The following is a 20,443-nucleotide window of genomic DNA, read 5'->3' as shown; positions in this document are numbered from 1 at the left end:
TTAAGAGGAAACACCTAGATGCACAAAGGAGCAATTAAAAACCAGCCGATCCTTGCCATTGTGGTGTACGAGGTGATGTGGTATGAACCATGACTCCTCAATGGGCTGAAGATTCTCCAGGGGTATCTTGACAACATACCCTGAATCAAGGAGTTTCTGTATCTCAGCTTCATACATCTTTGCCTTTTCTGTGTCTTTGCTGAGACGCCTCTCAGTGTTTCTGAGGCTGGACAAAACTGACTCTTTGATTCCTCTCAAAGGTGGGGCATCCCGTGCACGAAGGAGTGGAGTAGCGTAACGCAAGATGCCATTAACTTCCACACGTCGTGTTCTGGTCTCCAGCATATTCACAGCTGCTTGATCCTGTTTTGATCGTGTTACCAGCTTTTCACTGCGGTATGGGAGGACATCCAGTTGCCACAGTCGCTCAACATGTTGGTAAACAGGATCGCGAATTGGAGTAAGGGAAGTGAATAAGCACTGTGGTGAAGGTACCTGATGTGGCAGAAGTCCATCTGGTCCCTGGAGAACCCAACCGAGCTGCGTACGAACAGCTGCCGGTCCACCAGCTGGCCCTAGTCTGATGGGCTCCTTGGCTGTGATCAGGTTTGGGTAGTCAGACCCAATTAGGAGAAGGGGCTGCACCTTATCAAAGGTTGGAAGAGGAATCCCTCTGAGATGGTAATAGCATCGCTGGAGTCTCTGGATGGGATACGTTTGGTCAGTTAACGTAAGGAGAGGAGCAGTAAATACATTTGTGAGGCTGTACTTCTCCTTTGGACTTGACTGTGTGGAAAGTAGCAGATCGATTGACTGTCCCTTTAACTCAGTGACATCATGTCGGATGGTGCGAAGGGCCATATGCTCTTCCCTACCCACAAGTCCTAGCTGCTGAACTGCTGCTGGAAGAACAATACTCCGCTGGGCCCCGTCATCCAGGATAGCATATGTTGGTACAGATCTTTTGCCTTTCCACAGCAGCACTGGGACGACTTTCAGGTAAACACGTCCTGTTGAGCTAGGGGAAGTCAGATATGCTCGATCTCCAGACGTCGTAAGTAGCACAAGGTTGGGACCATCTTTGGCAATGGAATGCAGCACACTGAGGTGTATATTACCACATTCTCTGCAAGGTTTCTTTAGCGTGCATTCCTCACATTTATGACTTGTACGTCCACATTTCCAACATCTCTTACTGTCCTTTATCCACTTGAAAATCTGTTCCGGTGAGCGCTCAGTGATTTCACTACACTGCGACAAATAGTGCTCTTGACTTTTACAGAACAGACATAGACGTTTCAGCTTCTTAACTGATTGCTGGGCATGAGCAGGCTCTGTATGGGCATAATTTACTGTACTGACCTCTTTGGGTTGGTTGCTGCCATGATACACTGCAGTGAGTCGAGTTTGGGGCTTCGGAATGGGTTGACGTTCTCTACGTGGGACTTGAACTCTCTCAGTCTGGTAGCGCTGTACCATTTTAGATGACAGACGCTGAGCCTCTGCTTTCACTTTCAACCAGTCAGCAAGATCATGAAGGTTATACGGGTTGAGGCTGTCAGTGCTCAGTCTGCCTCGTAACTGGAGGTGCTCAATAAAACTATCTCTGTAATGCTTGGGTAGCTTACTGAGTAGTCTGTCAACATGCCCCGTGCAAGTGAGTTCTCGTCCCTGTGGCCCCTCAAGTGACATCAGCATGCCTACTAACAAGTCAACATTGAGCGCAAAACTCTGGAAAGCCTTTGCATCCCCAGCTCTAATATCAGGCGAATTTAACAAAGATGCAATTTCACTTTGAGCCAGCTGATGAGGTTGGCCATACTGACGTTGTAATGCTGTCATAGCTGCTGCATAGGGTGCAGGATGATGCCGGCATGCTTGGACGATAAGCCTTGCTTCCTCCAGGACTAACTGTTCCATTAACACCCTATATTTATAATGTTCAGTGAGCTCAGTGTGAGGATTGAGGAGATTATCCAAAGCCATCTTCAGATCTGTAAACTCTCTCTCACTATCATTCACAAGTTTAGGTAATGTTGGGATTGGAACTGGCTGGAGTGGAAGCGCTGCAGGTATTGGCTGGTAAACAGGGGTTGGAGGTAGTGGCGGGTACATTGCTGGAGAGCCATACCAGGTCTGTCCTGGAATGTGAATAGACGGCTGAGTGACATAATACCCTGGGACTGATGGTGGAGGTCGATATGGGTCTGGCATGGTGAATGACTGCCATTGTGGTTGGCATGGAACAGTAGTCTGTAACTGATAGACAGGTGGCACACAAGTGGTGTGGGCTGTTGTAACTAAAGGCAGCTTCACTGATGTAACAGTACGTGGCAATGATGAGGTAAGTTGGCATGAAGGACGAAAATCTAGTGTACTGGATGAAGTTTGCTGATGCAGCATTGCATGTGGAGCGGATGAAGGTGAGACACCAAGATATGGCGCAGTCGTACCATATGCGGCATTAGGCATCGTTTGTGTCATATGCCATGGAGCTGACTGTTGAGAAATGTCTCGGGTGACTACAGCAGCATGGAATGGCTGAAGTGGGATAGATGGTGTCGCAGTAGCTTTTGGTCTGACCACAGGTGGTGAGATGGCTCTAGCCTGTTCTTCATCACGGAGTGAAGGTGAAACAGCACCACTGCTAAGAGACTCACGTTCGGATAGACTGTGATATTCTCGCTGAACTACAGGTGATCTAGAATGACTATAGGATCTGTCATCATCTAGCTGTCTTGCAAAAACACCAGATCCATTATCAACGCTGCCCAAATGACCTGTAGCTTGACCTACTCCATACTGCACCAGAGATAACTCACTCATAGGAAGCTGCTCCACAGTCGAGACTGGCTCGGCCTGTCCACTGAGGTTTAGCTGTGATGCTGGGTGATTCATCCTTGGCTGGTGGTATGAACTGTCGTACAGCGCAGGGTCTGGTATGAGAGATTTAGGCAATGTTATGTCATAAGCTTGCAGACGTGTTGAGAGCTGACGTGCTCTGGCCTGTGGTCGAACAGGATGTGTGGTATCAGGAGAGTAATATTGGCTCCATTGCTCCATATCACCGTAATGAGTGTAGCATCCGGCTCGAAGGACCAAAATGAAAAGAACTATAACCAATAATATAGGTAGGTGAATGCTCATCCACTACGGGGCTCCGGTAAGAAGCGTGACAGGAGACATGGAACAGTTCAACTCTTTATATTTGTTTGCATATTTGGCATCATTCAGTTATGTGCAAGGTATTAAATGTGGTCTTTCTGAAATGAACAAAATAAAAATATACATCAGTGTATGTCCAATAACATTAAGTTACATAAACAAACAGTAACACACTACTGACAAGTTATACATGTACCAATGTCACAGAGAGGGGATTAACAGCAGTGAACATATGCACGTGAATCACTGTATATAGCTCTCATATTATAACATAGTGCACAATGTAAAATTCGGTTGCACAAACTGAATATTTAAACACAACAACATAATAAACATGTATCACTTATAATTTGTATAATTAAATAATAAACTTACATTCAATCACGCACATTAACACCTGAAGAAATGGCGGAGCAAACGGCTGGCAAAAGTGAAAGTAAAAACACAATAGCGGAATAGCGGAAACTAGCGCCGCCCAGTGGAAATACACTATAAGATGTTTCATGACAAAAGTCCTTCCCGTATACTCTTACAGGGAATTTAGAACAAGTGTGTTTGTCGCCATGTCGTCGAAACGCTGTTATTTTCATCCCGCAGTCCAATCACCTTTGTTTGGTCTTCCCAGGGACGCTGTACTTAGAAATCAGTGGTTACAATTCATGTTTAACTCGGTTCCCGAAAATTATAATCCACATGTTAAACTATGTGCAGCACATTTTACTGAGGACAGCTTCCTCAATCTCAGTCAGTTTAATGCCGGATTCGCACAAAGATTATTTTGGAAAGATGGAGCAGTTCCCTCTTTGTCTGGAGAAGGCGTTGTTTGTGGACCACAACAGGTAAGTGTATTTTATTATTTACGTTGGTGCGTTTAACAGTTTCTGTAACTTATCACACAAAGGGCAGCGCTGTTTAGCTTTGTTAACTAGATGGCAACTGAAACTTATCCGACCAAAACTTTTAAAAAGTGTAGTAATTCAACCGTACACCATCGATTGTTGGTGTTTGTTATGATCAGTTTAAATTATTTGTTGATTATATCTGTTGTTTACTGTTTAACCACATGCTGGTTTAGCTGCAGCCACACAAATCATTGTTCTATGTTTAGGCCTATGTAACGTTACCTACTGTAAATAAACAGCTTACCATTGTGACACATCCTGTAAAAGACGTGTTTGCACAGGTTCTACTCGATCCTCTTCATCTATGTTCTCCGGGTCTGATTCCGGCTCAAATTGATAGGGTAAAATTAAAGACATGTTTACGATAACACTGAGCGCATGCATCTCCACGTTATGGTAAGAGGCGTGATCTTTCCGGGCACGGTTTGCTCAGAACTGTCGAATCACAACACAGGAACCGCTGGCACAATCAGAACTCGTTACGTATTTCTGAAGGAGGGACTTCATAGAACAAGGAAGTCATCAGCCCGTTTTTATGACAGTGGAAACAGCGGTATACAGATAAGTAAATTATGTGAAAAATACTGTGTTTTTTTACACACGAAACATGAACACATGTTATATTGCACACTATAAACACAATCAAAGCTTCAAAAAACCACGAAGAACGGGACCTTTAATAATTGATAAGATGCAAAACAAGTGTTTTTCCCTCATTTTTTTCTCATTTAAGTTTTTATTTCCTTATTAAGCAAATGTCTCTGGCAGACAAAAAACTAAATTACATGAGGAGCCACGACTATTGATTAAATATCCATGAATACATTTTTAACTGGTTAAATTCTTCATTCAGAATCAATGAAAGATCAATCATTAACGTCCTTTTTTTGTTTTGTTTTGTTTTCCGTCCTCATGACCCGGTTTTCATCGGCTTGTTTGCTATCAAATCACCTTACTGGCTACAGAAATGCAGATAAAAGGTTTGGATATGAATTAAAATTGTACTCAGTACTCAACTATGATTTTAAAAGTAACTTAGTAGATTACATGTATTAATGAATATTACAAGTAAAAGTACAGGCTTGAAAATCTACTCATAAAAGTACAAGTACCCCAAAAAACTACTTAATTACAGTAATCTGAGTATTTGTAATTAATGACTTCCACCTCTGATACCAGAAACCACTCCCCAAGTGGGTCTTGAATCTGGGTATCCGGCGTGGTAGATGGATGTGCAAACTGACCAAAAGCCAATTGGGTAGCAAAATGGGTCCTGTGAGGCATCAGGGAGGGATTTACCCAACATTCTACAGGCAACTATATGTTATAAGCAACTTATGTTAAGTTAGCAAAATATTCATACAATATAAATATTGTAAATATTCAAATGCCAGCAGTAGCAATGCTGTCTCCTTTACACTTATCCCCATAAATCTGTCCCAATCTGGGTCACTGCACCAATGAAAGTGTTTATGTGAATGCTCCATGCACTGTCGGAAGGCTTTCTGCAGCTTTATTCTTTTACTTAAATTGAAAGGGCCTCTGTCCTTACAGGCCTACTTCTTTAACTACCTCAGCCCCTCCCTTTACCGTCTTAAACCATAAACCATGTATATGTCAATGCATCCTAAAGATCTTCAGATAGCCTAACCAAACAGATCTACTGTACCTTTTACAGCCAACACATCAGTCATTGTTGGTGTATGAGCTACACCTTGATAGAAACACATGCTACTCCTTGGTCCAAGGACATCTAACAACACAGAAGTGGCAGACAGATTGATGATGAGGCCTCCTGCAAGTCCTTTTTTTTCTTTTTTCCTCTTGTTCTGTCCAGCATCGAAGCAAGCAGAATGATGCTCTGTCTGCCATGTTGTGACGAGCAGATTTTGCTTTGCCAAGAGGAGCTTGAATGATAAGGCTCCCCTTGATATGGGCCAAAAATAAAATAAAATAAAATAAAATAAGCTTAACTTATTAAGCTTATTTTATTTTATTTTATTTTATTTTTGATGCTTGTTTGTAGATGAGCATTACATAATATTGCTGGACCTGAACCAATCACCCAAACCCATGCCCACTTGGCCCATAAATATGCCATTCAAGACCCATATATGTGTTCCCAGTTCAAACCCATGCCCACTTGGCCCATAAATATGCCATGCAAGACCCATATATGTGTTCCCAGTTCAAACCCATGCCCACTTGGCCCATAAATATGCCATTCAAGACCCATATATGTGTTCCCAGATCAAACCCATGCCCACTTGGCCCATAAAAATTCTATGCAGGACCCATATGTGCATTCCCAGTTCAAACCCATGCCCACTTGGCCCATAAATATGCCATGCAAGACCCATATATGTGTTCCCAGATCAAATCCATGCCCACTTGGCCCATAAATATGTCATGCAAGACCCATATATGTGTTCCCAGATCAAACCCATGCCCACTTGGCCCATAAATATGCCATTCAAGACCCATATATGTGTTCCCAGGTCAAACCCATGCCCACTTGGCCCATAAATATGTCATGCAAGACCCATATATGTGTTCCCAGATCAAACCCATGCCCACTTGGCCCATGCCTGTCCCTTATGGGGCCCATGTAATCAGCTCATATGGGCTTCCTATGTGGGACTCGTACTACAAAACCTACATGGGACCCGCTGATTTCACCCAGCCAAAGCCCATGCCCACACAGTACCCATGGAACCCGTAGTTAACCCATCTGGGCCCCACGTGTCATTGCTGGCTGGGATAATAGCATAGATGCCATTCTTTTTCAGATGTAACGAGTACATCTGGTGTTATAGGAAGCGTTCCCGGTTCCGGCTGACCTAATTTATGCAGTGTCAGATAAAATAATTTGAAGATCAAATATTTAGAGAAAATGTTTTAGGTTGAGCAATTCGGCACAGAAAAGCAGGTACCTGGATGCCAAAAAATGAGAGAGACACAGAGTCCAGTTCAATCATTTGGCACACACTTTATTGTCCAGAGTTGCATTATATAATTAGAATATAAGAAGTGAAACTAGCAGTTCAGTGACTGAAGTACATAAAAGGAATATAAGGTCACTCATTACTGTGACGTGAGGCCTGCATCTCTTTAAGGTGTACAGAGAAAGATCACATGATGAAAAGAAATAGGGCACAATATGTTTCTAGAATCTCACAATGGCCACTTTAAGACAGAATGTCTTACCATTAAAACATCATTGTGCACACAAAACTTGATTATTGTAGACATAGACACACATATCCTTTTTTTTTGGTGTTAGTTCGAGTATATATCAAACTAATTAAAAATCTGATTGGTTACTTAAAAGTTAATTAGATAATCTTTAAGTATTAAATTCTATCTTTTTATTAAAGATTATAACTCATAAACAATCACTTTTGATTAAAGATTATAACTCATAAACAATCACTTCTGATTAGAAATTGTAACTCATAAACAATCACTTCTGATTAAAGATTGTAACTCATAAACAATCACTTCTGATTAAAGATTGTAACTCATAAACAATCACTTTTGATTAAAAAATTATAACTCATAAACACGGGCATAATCACAGTCACTGGCATCAGTATCATCATCGAACTCACGTTCGTTTGGCTGAACAACAGTTGGACGAGAAGATGTCTGGGTATGTTGAATATTTAGCATCACTTGGTATGTATCTCTTGATGTAATAGCTGTAACCCAGCCAGCAATGACACGTGGGGCCCAGATGGGTTAACTACGGGTTCCATGGGTACTGTGTGGGCATGGGCTTTGGCTGGGTGAAATCAGCGGGTCCCATGTAGGTTTTGTAATACAAGTCCCACATAGGAAGCCCATATGAGCTGATTACATAGGCCCCATAAGGGACAGGCATGGGCCAAGTGGGCTTGGGTTTGATCTGGGAATACATATATGGGTCTTGAATGGCATATTTATGGGTCAAGTGGGCATGGGTTTGAACTGGGAATGCACATATGGGCCCTGCATAGAATTTTTATGGGCCAAGTGGGCATGGGTTTGAACTGGGAACACATATATGGGTCTTGCATGACATATTTATGGGCCAAGTGGGCATGGATTTGATCTGGGAACACATATATGGGTCTTCAATGGCATATTTATGGGCCAAGTGGACATGGGTTTGAACTGGGAATGCACATATGGGTCCTGCATAGAAATTTTATGGGCCAAGTGGGCATGGGTTTGAACTGGGAACACATATATGGGTCTTGCATGACATATTTATGGGCCAAGTGGGCATGGGTTTGAACTGGGAATACATATATGGGTCTTGAATGGCATATTTATGGGTCAAGTGGGCATGGGTTTGAACTGGGAATGCACATATGGGCCCTGCATAGAATTTTTATGGGCCAAGTGGGCATGGGTTTGAACTGGGAACACATATATGGGTCTTGCATGACATATTTATGGGCCAAGTGGGCATGGGTTTGATCTGGGAACACATATATGGGTCTTCAATGGCATATTTATGGGCCAAGTGGACATGGGTTTGAACTGGGAATGCACATATGGGTCCTGCATAGAAATTTTATGGGCCAAGTGGGCATGGGTTTGAACTGGGAACACATATATGGGTCTTGCATGACATATTTATGGGCCAAGTGGGCATGGGTTTGATCTGGGAACACATATATGGGTCTTGCATGACATATTTATGGGCCAAGTGGGCATGGGTTTGATCTGGGAACACATATATGGGTCTTGAATGGCATATTTGTGGGCCAAGTGGGCATGGGTTTGATCTGGGAACACATATATGGGTCTTGCATGACATATTTATGGGCCAAGTGGGCATGGGTTTGATCTGGGAACACATATATGGGTCTTGCATGACATATTTATGGGTCAAGTGGGCATGGGTTTGATCTGGGAACACATATATGGGTCTTGCATGACATATTTATGGGTCAAGTGGGCATGGGTTTGAACTGGGAACACATATATGGGTCTTGCATGACATATTTATGGGCCAAGTGGGCATGGGTTTGATCTGGGAACACATATATGGGTCTTGAATGGCATATTTATGGGCCAAGTGGGCATGGGTTTGAACTGGGAATGCACATATGGGTCCTGCATAGAATTTTTATGGGCCAAGTTGGCATGGGTTTGAACTGGGAACACATATATGGGTCTTATATATATTTATACAACAGTTCTGTCTGGTTCTCGAATCTGATTGGCTGATAGCCATGCGATATTTCAGCGATAACAGCACTCCTCCTACCTTTTCACCGTTTGTATCACTCCGCTTGAAGTGACCGTCATGGCGGCCGACCAAATCAACTGTAATTTTTACAAATACTACTTGTTGTACCACAAACTGTAGTTTTAATAGTTTTTTTAGGCGAGAATGTTGTTGTTTAGACCTGAAATATGTGACTCATATTTAATAACAGCGCCTATTTTACAACTTGTTTTGACGTTTTCGGAGATGTGAGCTCCAGGGCGTCAGCGGCCGTTCAGTGCTTCTGTAACCGCCGAGAACAGCTTAATCTCGGCCAGTGCTTCGTGGATTTGCCGCTGGCTCTTATAGTGGTTAAACATGAGACATTATTCAATTCGAGTACACAGAACAGGCAGTCTTTGGTCGTTATTAATCTATTATTTGTTCCAGAGCAAGTCGAATTGTGCTATGTTAAATTTGATAATAATAAACGACGTTATGTAACATCATTATGTATAGCATATTGGCTTCAACTAGACGGGACATATCAGACGAAGACTCTTCTCCGCTTTTCAAATACGTAAAACATTGAACTTTATAAACATAGGGTTTTTTGAGTAAAGAAAACGCTTTACAATTTTTTTTTCAAACATCAGATCTTTATTTACCTTGGCATTGCATAGAGGAGATGTCCAAACTGCGTGCGCACTTCATTCACGAGGGGAGGCGGATTAATGTAATGAGGTTTGATTGACAGTTTGAGGATCCAATGGAGTTGAGAGGTTTTGTCACAAGCTCTTTAAAATCCTTTTCATTCGTTAAATATTTGTAAAACCCACATACAAGCGTAAATGTTTTTTTTTTGTTTTTGTTTTTTGTAAATAACTAGTGCTTTGTTTGACTGAACTGTACAATTGTGCTTATTTGTTGTTCAATAAATATTATTTTATATAAATATGTCCATTAGTAAGTAATATGGATTGAGTGAAAGTTACCCCAGGTAAAAAAGTAGTATACTTTAGTGTATTTGAAATATGAATGAAGTACATGAATTATAAAACAAGTATACTTCTACTTGTTGTACTTTATTTAAAGAGTATTTGATTTGTACTTTTTAAAAGTATACTTCAAAAAAGATGTAATTAAGTTCAACTTAATAGTCCAAACAGTAAGTATACTAATTTATCAGTAATCAAATTATTTTTTAAATGTACTTTTTGAAAGTGTACTTTGTTGTTAATGTATTTTAAATTGTATTGAAGTTTATTTTTTTTTAAGTGTATTAAATTTGACACACTTAGAGTGGCAATTCAGTGTACTTATGGGAAGTATATTTTTTGGAAATTAATTGTTAGTATACTTTTTAAGTGTACTATGTTCTCACTTCATTAGAAGTGTGACTTCTGTACACTTTATACAGTACACTCTAAAATAAGTGTATTTTTAGTGGCATATCAGAGTACTCTCATAAAATATGTTAAAATACAAAAATGTATAGTGGTAATTTAGTGTACTTTTAGTAAGTATGCTTATTTGTAATACAAAGTATAATTTACACTGATTTCACTTCATCTGTAGTGTAATCTTAGAGTCAGTCTGTTGTTCGTTATCTGGCTCGGCTCGGTGTTCATCTTCAGTTCTCTCTTCACAGCAGTTCAGTCAGTGTACTGTTTGAGTACATGAATTACTCGGGGATATTGGTTTGTTTGAACTCAGAGGGAGTGTCAGCCACATTAAAAAAGTTAACAGCTTAAGCCATTTGTGGATTAATGCGTATTGGAGACGCGAACCGTTTAAAACGATTCAGTTCGATTTGGTGAACTGGTTCAAAAAGATCCGGTTACATCGAATGATTCGTTCGCGAACCGGATATCACAAACTGCTTTGTTTTGAACTCTCTCTCACAACAGACACGGAAAAGAAGACAATGGTGAATAAAGTCGTAGTTTTTGCTATTTTTGGACCAAAATGTATTTTCGATGCTTCAAAAAATTCTAACTGACCTTCTGATGTCACATGGACTACTTTGATGATGTTTTTCTTACCTTTAGAGCTCTCGGACTAAATCTAAAATATCTTAAACTTTGTTCCTAAGATAAACGGAGGTCTACGGGTTTGGAACAACATGAGGGTAAGTTATTAATGACATAATTTTGCTATTTGGGTGAACTAACCCTTTAATTTGAAGAACATGCATGTTCACGTTATGTCTTGGAATACAGACCTGACTTCCCAGTTTACAAATTTGAAAATCCACTTAACTCTGCCATTTTTGCCGTCATTGACTAACGTTACTGTTAATACTTCTTGTTTGAATTTCACTGATTAAGCAATAGCCTATGGTAAAAGTGACAGTGGGTTGGTACGGATTAGGGCTGGGATAAACGATCATTTTTTTTAATGATTAATTTAGCGATTATTTTTCGGTGCATCGATTAATCTAACGACTCTTTTTTGATTTTGTTTTTTTCAGTCCGATTCTATTTCGGTTTGATTCGATTATCGATAATCTCCCCATTAACTGACTAATACCAATTTATAAAAAGTCCAAAATAAAAGACTATACAAGTGCAAAGTAATGCATTCTTAGTCAGAGGTAGCGTTCGATAAAACTTTGAAGCCTTAAACACATAGCTTACTAAAAAAAAAGTGCATCTTGTAATTCTTCTTTCAGATGAAAATAACAACAAATTGATGTCTAGCATTCAATAAAAAAAAGGTCACCCAAAATACTTGTTTAGAGCAATTGAAAGAATACAGTAACCAATGTAAACTTGAGGGCTTTAAGCTAACACAGAGAGTGCTTTTCCAACAAAAAATCAATAAAAATTAACAGCGACAGTGGGAGCCAGCAGCCTGTCATGGTGTCCTTCCTGAACCAACAGAATTTAACATTTGTTGAAAACACATAGCTTACTGAAAAAAGTGCATCTTTTAATTCTTCATTCACATAAAAATAACAACAATGTATAGTAGTAATACACTCTGCCACTCACCTTTTTCTTAAAAAAAAAATACTAATGTAGGTAACTAGAATTTAATAAATGGAACATTATGGTAAAGTGTACCGATTTGTTATACACCGATTCAGACGTCTCATGAGTTCAGTGTTGGACAGATCAGTTGTTTTAACCATTCATTTAAGTGAATCAGTTCAAATGAGTCATTAGTTTGCGAATCGGACATGTCATTATTGGACGTGTAGCCTACGGCAAGCGTTGTGTGATTATCCCGGCAGTTTATTTTTTAGCACAACTTACACTCCGCAGTAATTCAGCAAAAAAAATATCTCAGAATGCTCCACGTGAAACTTTGTTCATCCCAGCCCTGGTACGGATATAACTACAAGGCCTCTGGCAAATTGGCGCAGGTACCAATACTGTGACCACAAGTGACATATTGCGTTTATAGGCAACCCTCACAGGGAAAGCTTGAGCCAGAAAAAAACAACGCAATTTTAGGTACAGTAATATCATAGTTATGAATCCAAATCCATTGTCATGATTGATTGACAAATCCATTATAATCAATGATTGTATTTCAATGTTATACATTGTCTATCCTGTTTTAATTCATCCCCATGTCTCTTTCCTGTTTTCACAGATGCAGTGAGGGAGCGATTCCCCAACACCGAGGTGGCAGAGATCCGGGCCCTTCTACGGAGGAAGTGCAACAATGGGAGCTACAAGGCCTCTAGTAACTCAAGTCAGAGCTAGTCATATAATTAGAATATTGTGAAAAAGTTCATTTTTTTATTGTAAATTATTTTTAAAAATGAAACTTTCATATATTCTAGATTCCCTACATGTAAAGTAAAACATTTCAAAAGTTTTTTTTTTTTTTTTTTTTAAATTTTGATGATTAGAGCGTACAGCTCATGAAAGTCCAAAATCCAGTATCTCAAAATATTAGAATATTTTCTAAGATCAATCAAAAAAAGGATTTTCAAAACAGAAAAGTTCAAGTTCTTTAAAGTATGTTCATTTGTGCACTCAATACTTGGTCGGCAGCACATATTACAGCAAATGACTTGCTCCTAGCACAAATTACAGCATCAGTGAAGTGTGGCATGGAAGTGATCAGCCTGTGGCACTGCTGAGGCACTATTGAGCCTTCAGATCATCTGTATATTGTTGGATCGCCTGTTTCTCATCTTTCTCTTGAAAATATCCCATAGATTCAGGTCAGGCATGTTGGCTGGCCAATAAAACACAGTAATATCATGGTCAGCAAACCACTTGGAAGTGTTTTTTGCACTGTAGGCAGGTGCTAAAGTCCTGCTGGAAAAGGAAATCAGCATCTCCATAAAGCTTGTCAGCAGATGGAAGCATAAAGTGCTCCAAAATCTCCTGGAAGATGGCTGTATTGACTTTGCACTTGATAAAACACAATGGACCAACACCAGCAGACGTCATGGCCCCCCAAATCATTACTAACTTCAGAAACTTCCCACTAGACTTCAAGCAGCTTGGATTCTGTGCCTCTCCAGTCTTCCTTCAGACTCTGGGACCATGATTTCAACATGAAATGCAAAATTTACTTTTATCTGAAAAGAGGACTTTCAACCACTGTTCACTGTCCAGTTCTTTTTCTCCTTAGCCCAGGTAAGATGCTTCTGACATTGTTTCTGTTTCAGAAGTGGCTTGGTAGTCCTTTTCCTGAAGATGTCTGAGTGTGGTGACTCTTGATGCGCTGACTCCGGCTTCATTCTCCTCATTGTGAAGCTCTCCCAAGTGTTTGAATCGGCTTTACTTGACAGTATTCTCAAGCTTGTGGTCATCCCTGTTGCTTGTGTACCTTTGCCTACCCAATTTCTTCCTTCTAGTCAACTTTGCATTTAATATGCTTTGATACATCACTCTGTAAACAGCCACCACATTCAGTAATGACCTTCTGTGACGTACTCTCTTTGTGGAGGGTGTCAATGATTGTCTCCTGGACCACTGCCATGTCAGCAGTCTTCCCCATTAGTGTGGTTTCAAAGAACAAGAGATACCCGGAATTTATACTGTAGGGATGGTCATTTAATGAAACTCAAATGCAAATATTCTAATATTTTGAGATACTGGATTTTGGACTTTCATGAGCTGTACGCTCTAATCAACAAATTTAAAAAAAAACAAAAACTTTTGAAATGTTTTACTTTACATGTAGGGAATCTAGTATAAATGAAAGTTTCATTTTTTAAAATAATTTACAATGAAAAAATGAACTTTTTCACGATATTCTAATTATATGACCAGCACCTGTAGATATGCATGTGTAGTAAGTTGTTTGCCATTGTTCTGTTCCCGGCATTTCAGAGAAAGTCGACTGTTCAAGGTTCCTCCTTTTGCCAATATCTGCTTTTGTTTGTGACTTTTGTGTTAATAATAAAGATCCTTTTCTGAAATGCAATTTGTAATCTGTTGATTTAATGTACTTGAACTGAATTGTAATGTAATACACTTGTAGTGTAATAACAACATTCATGCTTAAGTATAACAAAATGGGGATAAAATTACAAATGAAATGTACTTTCAATTTGTTTCTACCTTACACTATAATAACATTGCACTGAAAGTATGTGTCTATGATGTTTAGGTTGTAATTGAACTTCACTTCAAAAACATTACTATTGTCATAGTGGGACACTTTAAAAGCACTAAATATAGTTAGGAAGTGCATTTGTAGATCACTTGAAATGTTACAGAGGCATACTAAATTAACTGTTCATAGTAATTATAAGTATGATAGAAGTATGCACAAAATGTACTTAAACACAACTATAATTTGCACTGCAATGCCTTTTTAAGTGTATTTCCATTAGAATGGCAATACAATGCAATTGTACTGTAAGTGTGCTTAATTGCTCATGAATCTTGATTTTCATTAGTGTATTTTAGTGCACTTGAAGTTTAAAAAAAGTTGTTCCATTTTAGTATACTATTTACACTAGAAGTGTAGTTAAATAGATGTTAAGTTGAAGTTAATACAAAATTGAATACACTTAACTATACTTGGATTTGACGAAAATAGTACAAAATGTAGAAAATATACTTAGTACACTTTATTAAAGTATATTTTTAATAGAATTCTTTTTCACCTGGGACATTAATACGCCATTAGATGGGGGCAACACTTTACAGGAGAATGAGTCAGTGAAGCACAAGAGACTTTTAAATTGAAAGGAACTTTTGCAAAGGAAGTTGTTTTTAGCGCTGTGGTGTTATACAAAGATCGCTTTCCTCAGAAGACATTCAAACGGACTTTTATAATGGATATAATATTATGGACATCGACTTGAAGAATGAATGTAATGCAATATATCAGACACAGGTAATAGCCTACTCTCTCTCTCTCTCTAATACTGTATAAAATTCAATGTGTTTCAATGAAGCGACTCGACGTTCCTTCGTTACTAGTTCTAAAGTGACGTTTTAGAGTTAGTAACGGAGGCTTTGTCCAACTGACAACTTGAGATTTGGATCCGTGGCGGAAGGAAGTAGTGCTGCACAAAAGAGGGTTTTAAAGACACTCCGTTGTTGTTCTTATTTATTTACACACTCCTGCCGTCGAACTGTTGTATAAACGCAATATCACACTCGTAGCCGTGCGATATGGCTGTATATCAGCACGCTGTGATTACCTACAGCACTTGGCCTGCGGCCATATCGCACGGCTACGAGTGTGATATTGCTCATATATCTATGGGTAAAAAAAGAACATCGACAACATAAACGCTATGACTGTTTTTGATGTATTTTTTGGAGAGATGTTTTGTTTTCTTTTTTTCAGACATTTTTAAAAATATATATATATATTTTATTTATTTACCGGTACGTTGTAAAATTTAAATTGTTAAAGATTATGTTTGTTGTTCAATGTATTATATAATGAGTGTATTTTGTATTGTATTTTTGGAGGGTTTTTTTCAGAGATTTTTTTAAAATATATTTTTTAGTTTACCGTATGTTGTGACATTGTTTTTTAAAGATAATTTTTGTTGTTCAATTTAATATATTTCTTGCAGTTCAAAGCATCAAGTGTCTTGTATTTATCTTGTACTTACATTCATTCTTCATTTTTAATTTTTCTTAGATTGTTTCATTAAATAAATGGTTGGGCTTACCTTGCATGAATTGCCCAGTTAGGACCAACATAAGATCCTTACAGAGCCCACTTTAAGCCCATATGGGCATTCACGGTTGAATCCTGGTGCAAGCCCACTTTAAACCCCTTTGGGCAGGTGGGGCCCAAATGGGTCTGTCATGAATTGCCCAGTTAAGACCCACATAAGACCCTTACAGATCCCACTTAAAACACACCTGGGCATCCACGGCTGGCCCCCATGTGGATCCCGGGTGCAAGCCCACTTTAAACCCCTTCAGACTGGTGGGCCCCAAATGGGTTTGGCATGAATTGCCCAGTTAGGACCCACATAAGACCCTTACAGATCCCACTTAAAACACATCTGGGCATCCACGGCTGGCCCCCATGTGGATCCCGGTTGCAAACCCACTTTAAACCCCTTTGGGCAGGTGGGGCCCAAATGGGTTTGGCATAAATTGCCCAGTTAGGACCCACATAAGACTCTTACAGATCCCATTTAAAGCCCATCTGTGTAGCCATGTTGCAAAGCCAACTTTGGACCCCTTTGGGCAGGTGGGGCCCAAATGGGTCTGACATGAATTGCCCAATTAAGACCCATGCAGTACCCTTACAGGTCCCACTTTTAGTACGTCTGGGCTTCCACGGCTTGCCCCAATGTGGATCCCGGGTGCAAGCCCATAATGGGGCCCACATTTGCCGCCCATGAAGCCCTCATCTGGGCCCCACATGTCATTGCTGGCTGGGATGGCTTCCTCTTTCGTTGACCTTTCCATGCCCTACAATCACGCCGTAGATGGCCCTCTCGCCCACAATAATAACAAACTATTACTGAATTTCTTTGTTGGGCTGAGGGTTGTCTTACTTCTGCTTTTTGGTCATGAACTTTCACTTGAGGCTTCTGCTCTGCAAACATTGCGGTCTCAGTTTTAACTGTGAAACCTCCAGACGAGTCTAGTTCCCTAATTCGCTGTCCCAATGCATCTATTTCCATATTGAACAGATTAGTTGTTGTAATTCTGATCAGTTGGGCTTGTTTGCTTTGCATATTGTTCAAGAAAGTATTTGTGAACAAAGCCTTCATTTCATTATTTATTGGAAGTTTAGATTCTTCCACCCATGCCTTCTTAAACCGCATGTAAAAGTCTGAAGCAGACTCTCTCGGCTTCTGCTTAGTATTAGCAGCAAAGGATAAATCTTGCCTTGCACCTATGCGCTTGTCTAAGAAAGCTCTTAGCTCTTTGAAAAAGATATCGTGATTTTCAGGCTCTTCCCAGAAATAAACATGGGGTGAGGCAGCTGTGCCCGAGCCGGTTGGTTTATCATTGTCACGTTTTAGAGTTGGACATTCATCCATTAACAATGCCTCAGTGACATCTTCTTGCAATGTTCTCAACAAAACTGCTCTGTAATCTGCCCCTGTAAGGTGAGCATATTTTGTATGTGTTTGCAGAACAGTCACAAATTTACTAGGATTCTGAGGAGAAGGCAGGCTTTTGCATATTGACTCCATATCAGACATTTTTAATGGTTTCATAGATATTGCATTTCCAGCTCTAAGCCACACCATTGCATTCTGACTGGGCGCCTCAGTTTCGCTTCCCCCCCTTTTTACAACTTTCGAATCATTCTGCAACTTTTTTGGTTTTATCACAGAAGGTGCAGATGGTTCAATACCCATACAATAGGGTGGGGGATTTTCTGCTACGAGTGCTTTTTTCTGGGCTACATAAGCAGCTATCTGTTTCTTTTCTGGCCCCTCATCCCAAATTTTCTTTATTTCTTTCCAGACATTAAAACTTTTTGTCATATAATCATAATCCCATTGCGGGTCACCCCATCCCTCCTTCACTTAACGTTTAGCCAATTGCATATTTTCTTCTGTAAACGAACCCTCTCGGGGGTATGATACTTCAATTTGTGGTTTCATTTGTTCTGACCACCCTGCCATATTACTGATATATGGTTCAGTGTAAAATCCCTGATTGTTTCTAAACATGAATTCAACTGGCGTTTCATTAAGTAGTGGTCTAGAGACTGAACCCCCCATCTTCCACTTCAATGTATTAATAATTGATTTCAGCGTTAGTAAGCGTGTGCAAATTTCTGTACTCAATTGCCCAACCTTCAACCGCTTTACATGTATCGTATCTGTGACATGGGTGATGGTCCTATGTTAGGCTCGCACAAGACTTTTCGTCCTGATTGCCTCTATATTCACCTTCTTTTGTTTGGGTGTTTTAATCTAATTTTGGGCTCTCGCCAAACTGAATTCGGGTCGCCCCTAAAAACACCTTCTTCTTATGTCACGATATATCAACATGCAATAGCGACTGAAATTATTTTCATGCTCAATTTCTGAACCTCAATTGCTTTACATGTATCGTATTTGTGACGTGGGTGATGGTCCTAGGTTAGGCTCACACAAGACTTTTCGTCCTGATTGCCTCTATATTCACCTTCTTTTGTTTGGGTGTTTTAATCTAATTTTGGGCTCTCGCCAAATTAGTCCGGCTCTCGCCAAACTGAATTCGGGTTGCCCCTAAAAACACCTTCTTATGTCACAATATATCAACATGCAATAGCAATTGAAATTATTTCATCAATATGAAATATTAAAAGTTTTTTTTTTTTTTTTCACGAACTAGTATACGCTGCCGTGATCCGAAGTACAGTTTGATCAGTACTGCACTTCCAACCACCCTAAGTTAATAGCTTAATCAAAGCTACTGTTGCCAGCCGTAGTGTCACAACAATGGAACTATCAGTCCACTAACATCTGGTGATTAAAACCCAATCCTCACGTTAATAGTTTATTAAAACTACTGTTGCCAGCCGAAGTGTAACAACAATGGAAAATAAATTCCACTAACAATTGGTGATTCAACCCAATCACTCTTACGCTAATAGTTAATTAAAACTACTGTTGCCAGCCGTAGTGTAACAACAATGGATATATTCCACTAGCTACTAGTGATTACAAAAAAACCTCTTGTATTTCCACGAGATGTTATAATAGGATCCTACAGGGGTAAGTGCATACTTCATTTAAGAAATATCCAAAAAAACACTTACCCCCTTTTCCGTAGGTCCTCCAATCCCCGGCGCGCTTTTCTCTTTTCCCAGTTCTTCAGGGAGAATCCCCCCGTTTCGCGGACGAGCCCTCAAACTGTCAGATAAAATAATTTGAAAATCAAATATTTAGAGAAAATGTTTTAGGTTGAGCAATTCGGCACAGAAAAGCAGGTACCTGGATGCCAAAAAATGAGACAGACACAGAGTCCAGTTCAATCATTTGGCACACACTTTATTGTCCAGAGTTGCATTATATAATTAGAATATAAGAAGTGAAACTAGCAGTTCAGTGACTGAAGTACATAAAAGGAATATAAGGTCACTCATTACTGTGACGTGAGGCCTGCATCTCTTTAAGGTGTACAGAGAAAGATCACATGATGAAAAGAAATAGGGCACAATATGTTTCTAGAATCTCACAAGCAGCCTAATAATCCTTTAACGGATTTGAAAATATAAATTGATAATGTGTTATGTGTATGCCAGGTTAAAGAGATGCGTTTTTAGTCTAGATTTAAACTGACAGAGTGTGTCTGCTTCCTGAACAATGCTAGGAAGATTGTTCCAGAGTTTAGGTGCCAAATAGGAGAAGGATCTACCGCCTGTGGTTGATTTTGATATTCTAGGTATTATCAGCTGGCCTGAATTCTGAGATCGCAATAGACATGAAGGACTATAAAGCTTAAAGAGCTCGTTCAGGTACTGGGGAGCTAAACCATTTAGTGCTTTGTAAGTAATTAGCAAGATTTTAAAATCTATATGATGTGTAACAGGAACCCAATGCAGTGATGACAGAGCCGGTCTAAAATGGTTCTAGTAACAACTCTAGCTGCTGCATTTTGGACCAGCTGTAGTTGTCTAGTGCATGAGTGCAATTTACTTACCTTAAATAACTGATCAATTATAAGACCCTTCTCAATCAATCTTTTAAAAGTATCATCCCACCTAGGGTAGAAACTCAGGGCTATCTGCTATAGACATGGCTCTTGATAAGTTTGCCACTCCTCTCAGT

At 39.7% G+C, this 20,443-nt stretch overlaps 1 protein-coding gene across 1 annotated transcript; it reads right to left on the bottom strand.

The window, feature by feature from the left end:
* Positions 1-3,601, bottom strand: LOC125274030. The gene is made up of 2 exons (XM_048200097.1): positions 3,541-3,601; positions 1-3,263 (listed from the first exon to the last, which is right to left on the bottom strand). Exon 2 carries the CDS (start codon positions 3,145-3,147, stop codon positions 1-3), a length of 3,147 nt encoding a protein of 1,048 aa, XP_048056054.1. The 5' UTR covers positions 3,148-3,263; positions 3,541-3,601.
* Positions 3,602-20,443: the final 16,842 nt, after the last annotated feature.

Source organism: Megalobrama amblycephala, linkage group LG1, assembly GCF_018812025.1.
Source record: "Megalobrama amblycephala isolate DHTTF-2021 linkage group LG1, ASM1881202v1, whole genome shotgun sequence".
Taxonomy (NCBI): domain Eukaryota; kingdom Metazoa; phylum Chordata; class Actinopteri; order Cypriniformes; family Xenocyprididae; genus Megalobrama; species Megalobrama amblycephala.
This window is presented reverse-complemented; position numbering and strand designations above follow the sequence as displayed.

What these genes read in the sequence shown, in the direction of transcription:
- LOC125274030 (XM_048200097.1), bottom strand. Translation starts at nt 3,147, where the DNA reads ATGAGCATTCACCTACCTATATTATTGGTTATAGTTCTTTTCATTTTG.